The 13,665-nt window shown below is 33.4% G+C and overlaps 1 protein-coding gene across 2 annotated transcripts in view; it reads left to right on the plus strand.

Annotated features, from left to right (window-relative positions):
• Positions 1 to 4,887, plus strand: part of LOC111001954 (serine proteinase stubble) — an 85,580-nt gene extending 80,693 nt beyond the window's left edge. For both annotated transcript variants that reach the window (XM_022272035.2, XM_022272036.2), the window contains exons 7-10: positions 117 to 309; positions 1,125 to 1,422; positions 1,830 to 1,979; positions 3,719 to 4,887. In XM_022272035.2, coding sequence (XP_022127727.2) covers positions 117 to 309; positions 1,125 to 1,422; positions 1,830 to 1,979; positions 3,719 to 3,856 — 779 coding nt within the window. In that variant the 3' untranslated portion in view covers positions 3,857 to 4,887. The remainder of the gene's footprint in view (positions 1 to 116; positions 310 to 1,124; positions 1,423 to 1,829; positions 1,980 to 3,718) is intronic.
• The last annotated feature ends 8,778 nt before the right edge of the window (positions 4,888 to 13,665 follow it).

Consider the following 13,665-nt stretch of genomic DNA (forward strand, 5'->3'; position numbering starts at 1 on the left):
ATAGGTAGTGTTATTCATTTTCAGTCATCATTACCTAAATAAATTGCTTGAAATGTAACGATTATTGTTGATTAGTTTGCAAAAGGTTGTTAATAATTTTGACTAATAAATTTCAGAATGCGGCGTAACATCGATGTGGCCTCGTCCAGACTCTCGTATAATGGGTGGAAAAGACTCCACCTTTGGGCGCTGGCCGTGGCAAGTCTCAGTTAGACGGAACTCATTTTTCGGCTTTTCTTCAACCCATCGGTGTGGTGGCGCCATCATTAACGAAGGATGGATAGCAACGGCCGGACACTGCGTGGATGAGTGAGTCTGGACTTTAGATATTTAAAAATTAAAGTATTTTAATATAACATCAATGATAAGTAATCAAAGTATGGTAAGTAATCAAACTGTGTTAACAATTATCGTTTCTGTGGACTGTTTTTGTGACGTGGTTTTTCAAAGTATTGTTGTGCTGGGGTCGGAATGTATGACTTTAAGGTGGAAATATATATGTTATTAATCCACCTGCTGAATATTGTTTATAATGAAGATTTTCATTGATATACTAAGTTGTTTACATTTATTACATAATTTAGCTGTAAACTTTCTCAATTAATAATATTAACAAGGCTATCCAGTTGGTTAACAGTACTTAATAAAATAATAAATTTGGGGGGCGATGAATTAACAAATATCATTTAAAATAGAAACAAAAGTTTTCTACTAACTGTTTTAGGACATCTTATTGAAGTATGTTTTAATGTGTTTTAACCACGCACACCAAAGTCAGCTAAACCTTACTAAATTTAATCATATTACATTACATGGAAAATATTTGTCTAAAAAATTTTTTTTGCTTAAATGTCCTATTTACTACTTATTTCCATCGACAATTGCTATAAAAAAGCAATGGTGTTACAACCTTTTTAGGTCTAGGCCTCATTTGGATGGAAAATGGATGATCAGCCTCCTGTGCTCCTGTGCCCTGTGCAAGCCGGTACTCTTCCGTTGCTTTCCTTCACCGTTTAAGCGTATGTATAATGCGTACATAGAAATAAAGTCCATGGGTGCACTGCCGGAAAACGAACTTATCTACTTAACAGATGCTTTTTCTATTTATAAAACTATTTTTCCAGCCTCCTCACATCAGCTATTCGAATCCGCGTGGGAGAGTTCGACTTTTCGTCGGTTTCCGAACAATATCCTTACGTAGAAAGGGGTGTGGCACGTAAAGCAGTTCACCCCAAATACAATTTCTTCACTTATGAGTATGACCTGGCTCTGGTGAAGCTGGATGCACCTGTTCAGTTCGCACCTCACATTTCGCCCATTTGCTTGCCGGCGTCTGATGATTTGCTGGTGGGAGAAACTGCTACTGTCACCGGGTGGGGGAGATTATCAGAAGGCGGGGTGCTACCATCTATATTACAAGAGGTGAGTTAAAAGAAGCTTATTCGGCATAATTTCGAATAAATTAAAAAGTTACTTTTTTAGTTTTTGCTTTAGGAAAACAGATACATCACATAAAGAAAATATGTAATAATAATTTAATAGTAACGAGACAATTAGTTATGTTCGTGTGTGTTCGTGTGTGTCGCCGGCGCTTATCGATTACGTATACGTTATCACGTCAAAATACTGAAAAAAACTTTTCAAGGTCCACGTATAGGGCATATGCCTTTTCCAACTGGGTCCATCTCTGTCATGATACCGCCACTGTCAATTGTCAATCACATTGCCAGAATGGTCGCAAGTGCGGTACTGGCCTTTAGATGCTACGTTACATATATATTTAGCCGTTCATTTCAAACTCAGATCATTATATTTTAACATGATTACAGGTTCAAGTACCAATAGTATCGAACGAGCGTTGCAAGTCAATGTTCCTGCGCGCGGGCAGGCATGAGTTCATTCCTGATATATTCCTCTGTGCCGGCCATGAGACAGGGGGACATGACTCATGCCAGGGGGATTCTGGAGGACCCCTTCAGGTAAATACTGGTATAATTTTTCCACACTGGCGAAAATGTTTCAAGAATCTTAAAAAAATATATAATTAATATTATTATTTATTGGCGCCTTGTAGATAATACCGGTGACCCCATAGTTGGTGCTTTCCTCGATTAGCGAATAAGTATCACAATACAGTGAAGAAATACGGCCAGCATTTAAGGTTCAGGAGACCTAACTTTTTAAAATTTCTTTTAACTATCCTTTTATCAAAATTTACTAGGTTAAGAAAATGTAATTAATTTATATTTAATTGTTATGTTTAGTTACATGAATAACAAATATTATTATTATAAAAATCGCTTATAGAGAGTTAAATCAAAATTATGTGAATATTAAATTCCTTGAAATACAATATTTATTCGTTTTACAACGTGAGTGCTCTATTTATGTACATTTCCTTGAAAGAAAATATTCAGTATATTTTGGATCATAATATGTTAAGTACTAAATTACTTCTATGCAAAATTCAAAGGAAATTATAATTAAATATGTTGTGGTTAGGAGAGTCTCACGTGACCACGATTTCTGCAAAGCACACGAAACTTCAATCTAAAGGGAATAATAAAAGCTTTATTTATACCTTCGTTATATTTATAGAAAACATATGTCACAAAATAAGGGATGCATTTAGCGGCCTTATCGCTAACAAGCAATCTCTCCCAGGCAGCCCTAGTAAGGAAAAGAACTAAAAAAAGAAATTTGATAAGTAAAGTGCAAGATGGGCAAAACCAAATCTTAGAACAACCGACCTTTATCTAAAACAATACAAAAAAAAAAAAAAAAGCTGATAATAATAATTATTATTATATTATTATATGACGGATTCATGAAATGCAATACAAAAAATAAGAAATATACGAACGTATGCAGACATTCTACAGGCGATCGATCTTGTCAAGCATTGTGTTTTGCGTTCATAGGAGAGCAACATTTTCATGTAGTTTAATTAATAATAGAGTTATTTAATAACTACATGCAAATCTTTTAAATTTTGTTAGCAATTTTAAATAGACTGATAGAGAAAATTCAACCCTAAGTTTGTGTGTTTGAAACCCGGCTGAGCACCAAAGGACTTTTCCTTATATGTATATGCAAAGTAAAGATTGGGTCGTATTTAAAAGAAAATTATAAAACACTGTGAAGCTTTGTGTGTTTATGCATTTAATAATTATTTAATTAATAATCAAAACATTTAGCAGCAATTTATTTTTTAATATTAATTTGTCATTTGTTTAATGCTTATGTTTTCTCTAACATATATTTTGTTCAACAATATAATCTGTGTTGGCTTTGTATTTTGTATAAGTGTTATCTTTTGTAATATAGATTGCTGTAGCTGGTAGTAATCTAAAAATAAAAAATGCTACAGACTAGGCAAGTAGGTAATCAGCCTCCAGTGCCAGACACGCGTCGTTGACTTTTTCGGTTTAAGGCAAGCCAGTTTCCTCATAATGTTTTCCTTCCCCGTTCGAGCCAATCCCATCAGCTGCGCGCAGCGAGTAGAGACCGCGTCTATCAAGGGCTATATTGTTCGCCCCCGTACCGCCCTGTGTCAGCAGGGCGCGAGCATATACATCACCCGAAGGGGGCATATGCCCCGAACGGGCCTAAACATCTCACTCGCGATCCCTCGATGCGGGATCGAACGTACGATAGATTATAAGAGTCACACTCTAAAGCCAACATTGCGTATTATTTAATAACCTATCATTTTCAGGTGAAAGGGAAGGACAATAGATACTTCTTAGCTGGTATCATCAGTTGGGGAATTGGATGTGGCGAAGCGAATCTACCTGGCGTTTGCACAAGGATATCCAAATTCGTACCGTGGATTCTGCAAACGGTCAACTCCTAAGACACTTTTTGGGAATTATAAAACATTGAAGCTATTCTAGCAGAATTATTTGTGATAAATTTATTTATTGACTTTTTTGTTAATTGACGTATCCATATCTCGCTGACTAGTACTGAAGAGCATTCAACACCACAAGTTAATTTCTTACTCATTTATTTAAAATTAGTTTTGCCTTTTCATTTTGTGAGGTGTTCTAATGACGGTCGTATTAATAACATTAAGTAGGTTCTTATAATGCCACGAACAGTAAATATTGTATCTAGGAATTTCGTTCGTGCATAGAAAAATCCGACTTAACTAACATGTGTTCATGTGTAACAGAATTTGATTGAACTAGTACAGTATTCCAGCTATAACGCGCTTTCGTATAACGCGATTTCCGCCCCATAAAACGCGGTATGGTATAACGTGGAAATTTGTCACGTGAAATTTATAATGTTTTGTCAAGTCCAAAATTAGTTTTGTGTACCTTTCTATTGTGTAGTAATAAATTTTTCGATCTAATTATTTTAATTCTCTATAGCGCGTCCGCATTATAGGGGTAGATTACTGTATTACTACTAGTATACTTAAAATATAGTATTTAGACTGCTTCATACGAAAACATCTAAAGAGAAGAACAATTATCAAACTGAAAAGACCCCATTCACAAATCAATTATAAATGTGTTATACAAGATGACGTAAAATATTATTATATATTTCATGAGAAATTGAATTTTCGCTTGGGGTGTTAATCTAATTACCGGGACTGAAAACAGAGGGCTATGATAAATCTTCAAAATGTGTACGCCGTAGAAAGTGGCGACTTAGCAGTTTCTACAAAACGTTCGAATTACAAATATATATTTTTAAATTATTTATATCCAGCCAGTTTGAACATTAACATTTGAAAGTATTTATATGTTGAGCTCTATAGGAGTACTCGGAACTGGGAATCAAATTCTTTTACCCCGTTGATAAAGTTTTGATGCATTGAACATATACATTGACATAGACGCAGAAGACCATTAGTGTGATTAAAATCAAAAATATAAACAACCATATGAATCTGGACTAGGAAAGAATAAAGACGAAAATAGTGTACTAGTTCAATATCTTATCGAAGACTAAACGACTCGCACTGTCACTATAGTACGAACAAAACGTAATGTTGAATGGTTAACGTAATCGAATAGTAAGAACCTTATCACGAACTTTACTATTGTATCGAAAATATATTCAACCAGACATTATCATTATTATATGCTTAGTCAGACGACAGTTACCTTCAAAAATGTTGATTGAATTCAACGTTTTCTGAGGCGTTTTATTAAAGGGACAGTACACCGTGGCTATGCAGAACTCGTTACTGCGAGACACTGTATGTTCGCAAAAGCTAAACGGTGTCGCACGCTTCTACTTAATAAACGCCTATATACTTTGATTTAAACCAAACTACAAAGGGATGTTACATGAAACCGTACGTTTCATTGTGATTGGACAATGGGACGTCATATCACGACGTGTCAATTGTCAATGCGTGTTAGACTATGCTTGGCCAATCACAATCAAACGGAAGGTGATACTATTTCATGTTTTGTTTTACATTCTCAGCCTCAACCTCAGCTTAATACATAAGTATTAATTTTGCGGAAACGTATTTTAATCTTCAGGCTCTGATATGAAACACAAATGATTTAATTGAACTGGTTTCAATGTATATACACCAAGTTTTAATTGGCATTTATATATTTTTTCATGTAACGATTTATATAAATCAAAACAGACGAAAATTTTGAAAATATAAATTGTTTATTGTTACATTAAATATAATATCAGATAAATTTTCATAATTTAACATGAATAGTTAAAAATTTGGAATTTGGCTTTACAAATGAAAACAATAAATTCGGATTTTTAACAAAAGAAATGATATTTTTAAACGCTTAGCTTTTCCATATATTCACACAAACTGAATCGAATTACTTTTGATTTAAGTACGCATTCGTCTCCTGTCAAATTGTGATTTAAAGAGACGGAATACTTGATACAATGTTTTGTCAGTAAACTTTTGTATGTAACTTCTATGCCTAGTTATTACAAATAAATTATATAATAACTATACATATAAGTTACATATAGAATGTATTTGTAGACGACACAAAAGCGATAAGAAAGCTTTTGAAGCTTAACATATACGATTATATTTAATTAATTTGATTATAGATATACTTTAAGATCTTCGATCAATTAATTAGATTATATTTTATAAAGAATATTGCAATGCAATCACTTGCTGGAGCAAAATGTGTATTTTAAGATTTAGTTAATATTGTAAACTAAAATTAAACCATTAGTTATCCATTCTCCGTAATTATGTAAATAAATCTTATTTAAATACATAGAATTAAGTGCTCTTGCCTTTCTTTGTATACAGTATTACTTATGCGTATTGTATATAAATTTATTTAATATTTAGGCTTGCTTATGTAATAGATGTGAGCATTACCAAATCACAATGTAATAATTGCTTATATTTAGCTTAAAGGTGATGTTTATTATAATATATATTGTTTGAATATATACCGAAGTCTATGATGTTGATTGTTCGTTTATATTGTTAATTATTAAATATCAAGAACAGTTATGTATTTTATTTGACTACCTAGTGTTGAAGATAGCATTCAAAAATCTGTGGGGGTGGGTGTTAGGTAGTGCTAATAACTAGGAGGTTATCGGCAATGTAATTATTTGGATTGGAACGCACGTCAACAACGAACACTAAACATGCTTCAACGGAAAGAGGAGGACGTCTATTCTTCTTGCCTTTGAAAAATAAGATACATTTTCAATATAATTTTACTACTATATGGAAAGTTTCAAAATTTAACTAAGAAACGAAATACAGTACAGTAAACTATATAAAATTCCATATTAAATATTTGATGCGACATTGGTTCTCTATACATATTTATATTTCGATTCCAGTTAGTATTTTCTATATATTTGGATACCTCTTTCGCTTATGGGTTATGTTGTTTTATAGATAAAGGTCAAATTAGACCTAGTTTAGACTACTCAGGATATGTGATTGGTTTGATGATATACATTAAATCATGTTCCTCCAACTTAGGACAGGATCCTCCTTTGGCCAGTCAGGCCTCAATAACTGAGATCGACATGTTGTGTTGATATCTTTAGCGGTCGAAATAACTTCCTTAGTAGTTCGGGTTCACGTCATCGTAGACTATAGGTTGCTAAAATAGAAAATAGACTGTATTTAGAAGACAGACAGAAGGTACTTAAAAGTTAGCAACGGATAGGAGAGGGTAATACAGACAAAACCGTAATCCAAAACTAACCTAACTACTAAACTAAATCTTGTGGAAACTAAATCTTCGTTATATTATAATAAACTGGTATTGAATATTGACATCAACTGAAGTTAATATATTTGTGTTGCATGAGGCGTTGCTAGGCAACAGACGTTTTTATATAATTCTAATAATTTCAAATACCAAATACATCGTTAAATTATTACCAAGCAGTAATTTTAAATGATATTGTATTCAAACATGAAATACAAATTATTTCAAATCAACTTGATTAATTTTAAACATTCTAATTTAAATACAATTTGAATTAAAACTCGCCATGAAACATTTGTGGTTTCCAGTTGAAATAATCTAGTTTCGACCGCTTATAGTCATTAGAGCCGGCCAACACTAATTAGAATCTAATAATTCATAGCAATTTGGTAATTAGTTGGAGATAGCATTGATGAAATTCCCAATGGCCTACAATGACCATAACTATAATGAATATCTAATTTGAATTAGAGCTGTGATATATGGTAAGTTAATTTTAGGTTTTGTCTGCTATTATAGCAAGAATTAATTCCGGATGTCATTTATTTTAATGGGAACTATATAGAAAGGATCTAGCCGCCAGGGGAAGAAGAAGAGTGCGTTTCAAAAGAAGTAGGAGCGGTAGCAAGAAGCGAATAAAGATAAAAAGCCTGGACTGAGTAACTTGAAAAAAGCTGGAGAAGGCTCTTTCCAAAAATACTGTAGATTGAGGGTACTGAAGGACCCGATCGATGGTATAATATATGCGATATCACGATAAATTATAAAATGTACAAATTCTAAGCTTATTTATTGATTTGAAATTATGAGCTTTTATTATTATCATTAACCCCTGTGTTGATGTGGTGCCTATCTAAATATTCTATATTAAAATTTATACCGTATTTGCTCGATTGTGAAATAATTATATAAATTTAGAATTTATGTAGTTGGTGTAAAATATATTACTTCGTATGTGACGATTTCTTGAAGGACTTCAAGCAGAAAATTGTTTCCTTTGCTCGTGCACTTCGTAACGATGCAATTCTATCACTTCATTTATTCTTTAGAAATTTTCTTAGCTCGAGTTATGTAACCAGACATTAGTTCAGTTAGTTAGTATATATATATATATTTTATAAAACAGGGGGCAAACGGGCAGGAGGCTCATCTGATGTTAAGTGATACCGCCCCGCCGCCCATGGACATTAGCAACATTTGATTTGCGTCTAATTTTTAACCATAACAATATATATCAAATGTTTCTAACATTGTGTTTAATAGCAAATATGTATCTCTAAGGTATAAAAATAGGAGTGTTCTTCAAATATTCAATAGTCGTATACGTAAAAAATAAAATCCTTGTATTTCTACGTTATGGTAGTACTATGTACGTTATTTATAACGTAAATAACTTAATGTGCTAAATATTGCACACTGATAAAATAGTCTTTAGAGTTTTACTAAGAAATAATCATTTTTCTTAGGTTAGGTATTAGGTTCTATAGATTATTTATTATCGATTGCGTGTTAATTGATGTTTCATTTAATTTGTTTCTTAGTCTGTTGAAAAGACACTAGATTTGGCCTGTCGTTCAAATTTTAATTGCCAATTTAGTATTATAAAATAAATATTATACAAGTAATTGTCTTCAATTAAAATAACAAACTCTAAATGTTGGGTTTTAAAATACATATTTCAGTAACACAATTTAGTTACATTCATCATAGAGATAAATAAATAACTATTGCTTAATTGTTGACATCCTCAGCACCCTTCGTTACTAGCCTTGAAAGCTGAACGGTGTTATCTGAAAGTTTTGTTATCGGCCAACGGAGTTATCAAAGCCAGATTGAACTTTTACTGTAATGGAGTACTCTAAGCTAAGTACACAATAACATTAGTGCCTTCTGGTGCTTTCTTTGTTTGAGTTCAATGTGCATGTTATTAAAGTTTCAACTGGTTTTTAATGGAGCTTTCAAGAGCTTTGTCGTGCTTGCATATATATATATTGTATGCTCACACATGGTCTAGTGATAACCATGTTAGACTAGCTAATCAAATGTCGTGTTTGACCCCGGGTAAGGTAACAGAGGTTCAAACCCACAAAACATTTTTGTCACTTTTAAGAATATATGAGTAAGCGGCTATGATGATTATGAGACAGACACTTCTTCCTGCACACACACTTGTGCACAGGTTCTTGTTAAAAAATAAATAAAATTTAAGCGATATTACGTTTTTAGATCTGGGCTTAGATTTGTGTATCTGTCTCATGATCATTTGTCAATTAATATGCAAGCGGTGATCAGCCTCCTGTGCCTGTCACACGCCGACGACTTTTTCTTTGGGTCCATATCATGGGTTTCCTAACGATGTTTTCCTTCTCCGTTCGACCGAATGTTAAAGGTGCACATAGAAAGAAATTCGAATCGATACAACCTCAGGGATGATAGTCGCACGCTAATGACACTAGGCTAACGAAGCAGTACATACTTGTACACTGCTACATTAATGACGAATTAGTTTTGAAAAATTCTAAGAAATTTGATATAAAACAGAGTCCCTTCGTCTAAGGCTGAATTGTGTGTAATAAACCAAATATTAATAATAATAATAAGGTTAATATATTATATAATGTTTAAGTGTCATAGACACGTGTTATGCGTTTTACAATAGTGTTATTATAATAATCTAACTATGAATATCAAAATAAGGTTACCTCAGAACAGTCGTGTAGAAGTTGTGGCTCTACTGGTAGCGATTATGTAGTATTCAAAATTCTTAGATTAGAGGTAGACCAGTATCATCTCGACTTCCGCCGACAACTGAGCGTTTTTTAATTCAGTTTTTCCCACTATTCTATCTATTCTATTGAATTCTATCTATTCACTATTATTAATATTTTATTAGCTTATGAAAAGATATTAGAAATATAATAAAAATCTGCCAAAAAAAATCGGAGCATCGCGTCGTATATGGTATATACATATATGGTATAGTAATTTGAATATGACGTTGCAGCAGCGCTCCGGCGCCGCACCGCACCGCACCGTAACCGCATCGTGTGGCCGCGTACTTACTGTGTTCACTGGTTTACATATTTAAGATAGCCTAGCCTACGGGACGGCCAAAAAAGGCAGTCATCGCAGCCCAGGGACACTAATTTTAGGCGGTACGGCGCCGGCCTTTCAAAGTTGTATCTCTCAGGACAGACCCTCACTGTCGATTCTACTGTTTGCTAGTTCGCAAAAGTAATGTATTGTGAAGCAGACCATGGAAGATTTATATATGGTGTAAGTATATAGAAATAATTATAATGTTATAGTTATTTCTATATACTTAGGTTTTCCAGGTCCAGGTTTTTCAAGGTCCACCACTTTTCATACTGGTCGTTATAAAATGGCTCTACAGAAAGAGTTTTTACTCAACTGTTTCTTTAAATATCGCTCACACACAAACCACACACGTAGACAAGTATTATAGTACATAATTCATGTTGTACACAGCTTATGGTTAGAGCTCGTCTTGTTTAAGTAAAGATGAGACTCAAAACATAAATAGTTAATTTAGATTGGTCTAGAAACAATATGTATGATAATATTCGACGGAATTGTATAGGTACTTCTCTTCTAAATTTTGAAAAGTGTAAGGTATCGCTACTATGACTCGGGTCCAATCGGATCCTAGAGAATCCTAGAGCACTTAATGTGTTAACAAAGTCAAATTTATATTGAAGATATCCGGTCCGTATTTGAGTTAAACCGCCCATGGACACTCACACTGCCCAGAAGTTACTGCCTTGTCGGCCTTTTTTTAAAGATAATACGTACCTATGATACTGGTCAAAAATAATGGACTATAAATAGTAAAACATTGTTACAAATTCCAACCAACGATGTGAAGGCGTCGTCATAGAAGGCGCTACAAGAGAATTCTGTGGAAAAGGTAAGACTTATCAGTAATAATACCGTCTATTGCACTCCGTTTTTAGATTTCAGTTTACATTGTAATAAGGTGTAAAAACATACAATTTAAAACAGCATGAATAATACTAATACGAATCATAAAGATGATTTTAAAGTTTTTTTATAGTAAACAAGCCTACGGGACGCCTAAAAAGGGCAGCATCATAACCCATAGATAGTATCTCCCAGGGAAGACCCCCGGGAGATGAATCTACAGTTCGCTAGTTCGCAAAAGAAAATGTCTTCCATCCATCAAGGTTCATTATTAAGCCAATATAAACCTTGATGAATTGGAAGACATTTTCTTATAAAACCAATACATGTAGTATAATTTAATTATATTGAAATGACAGGTCACATGATAAGAGGAAACTCCCGCGGTCCTGTTGCCTGTGAAGGGTTATGTGGGACTCGCCACTGTGCATACCCACTAAAACCCCACGGAGCCACCAACAATCACCGATGAACGAACGACGAAACGACCTTGGTTCAGCAAGGGCCATTCACATCGTCCAATTCGCCCTGTTTTTGAAGCTGGGGGAGGCCAGGTACAATGCTTGCAGGGATACGTCAGCATCACTTCACATATCCATATTATACAACAACCGAACTTGACTCGTATGAACGTTTTATAAAACATAATTTCTTCGTATCATTTTATTGCACTTATTAAGACTTACAAGAATTTTGGCCACCGCAACCATCGTAAATTTAGCCTTTATGTACTTATTAGTCTTAAAACTTTGCCAGGACGAAATGCATTGGTAAGATAGTGCCAATTCTATGGGTATGACCATCAAGTGCATTGGAGAAGGACAAACTTAATGTCTGTTTACAGTTGTATGACTAGAAGTATTTTTGAAAAAGGATCTTATATAGTTAGGAAGGCAGAATGGAACTGGTATTGATAATTTTTTGGCAAAAGGAAATATTAACCTCTAGAGTTTAGAGGCTTGATCGTGTGTTTACTTGTTAGTAGATTTGAATACTGTGCAGTAGAAAAATTATAGTATTTTTCCACCAACATGAGCACATTGATTTACTAATTAAAAGTAAATATATATTTTAAACAACTTGGTAGATTTACCGAATGTTTTAAGTCAAGTGAACTTCTTCTTAAATAGGTATGCAAGAAACAAATCAATCTTTTTTTCTCTACACAGATCTCTATCGGCATTGAACGACGCTCCGATTACATGCGAATCAGAACCATGTAACAACAGTCTCCATGCCTTCAGGTGTAAGCTGCAGCCACTTTCGATCCGTGGCCAATAGTGACAATTACAAAGTTGAAATGTATTAGTTATTATTATGATTATTTTTATTAAATTGCACATTTGTAGTTTTAAATCTAGTTTGAGTTTTTACTTTTAATGTTTCAGTTATTTTCGTTTTGTCATTGTAATGTTACCCTATAAATGTTATGCACGCTTGTCATTGATGCACATGCATGTATCTTGTTTTTGTGTGCCATGTGTTCTTTGTACATTTTTGTGTTTCGTTTCAAAATAAATTAAAAATAAAATTTAGTTTTTATTAGCCTTCAGCCACCTCCGATAATTTGTATTGCACATGACTCCCAAGTCTTGGGATTGAAGCCGTGCGAGTTCTTAAAACAATTACTGGAGGCCATTAGGATATGTGAGTAGGCACAAAAGACATATCTTAAAATGAATGACAAATGAAACAGACACTGACATGCGTCACTCAAGCAAAAAAACTTAAAATTACTTTTTTAATATCAATGTTTGATTATAAAGAAATATTCATGCGTTATTTATAATTTTTGATGTTTCAGATTTTGTAGATAATAAAATAATCGCTCCGCTTATGCATTCGACCAGACCATTTAAATTAAAGTTCTTTGATAAATTACCGCATTTTTTGTAGAAATGTTATATTTCTTGTGATAAATATTTAACAGTGACATTCGTTGTCATTTTTACATATTTATGAAGTTACTTTAATATTTGATTTTTTCCTTGATTTCGGACGTTATATAGAATAACACAAAAAAGTAATTTACGAAATACAGATAAAATATCACATTAAAGGGAGCTTAAAACATTGTGTTATTTGCTCCTATGACTGGGACAGACTTCTTTTGTTACATTGATAATTTTTGTTTATCGTAAGTGTTAAATTAAAATTGGCACGTTCTATAGTCTGTGGTTTGTTTATCACTACCATATTATAAAACAAAGTCGCTTTCTCTGTCCCTATGTCCCTTTGTATGCTTAAATCTTTGAAACTACGCAACGGATTTTCATACGGTTTTTTAATAGATAGAGTGCTTCAAAAGGAAGGTTTATATGTATAATAACATCCATTAAATAGTGGAGAAGTATTGTTATTTTTGAGGTTTCTAATGTGATGTCGTAAATAATTACATTTTTTCCGCTTACATTGCAAACGCAGGCTGAACCCTACGAGTTTTGTACACATTGAAAAGATCTACAGAAAAGTCCGTGATGGTATATGTCTATCTCTTATGGATAACCCACATTTTTAT

The sequence above is a fragment of the Pieris rapae genome, chromosome 9 (assembly GCF_905147795.1).
Source record: "Pieris rapae chromosome 9, ilPieRapa1.1, whole genome shotgun sequence".
Taxonomy (NCBI): domain Eukaryota; kingdom Metazoa; phylum Arthropoda; class Insecta; order Lepidoptera; family Pieridae; genus Pieris; species Pieris rapae.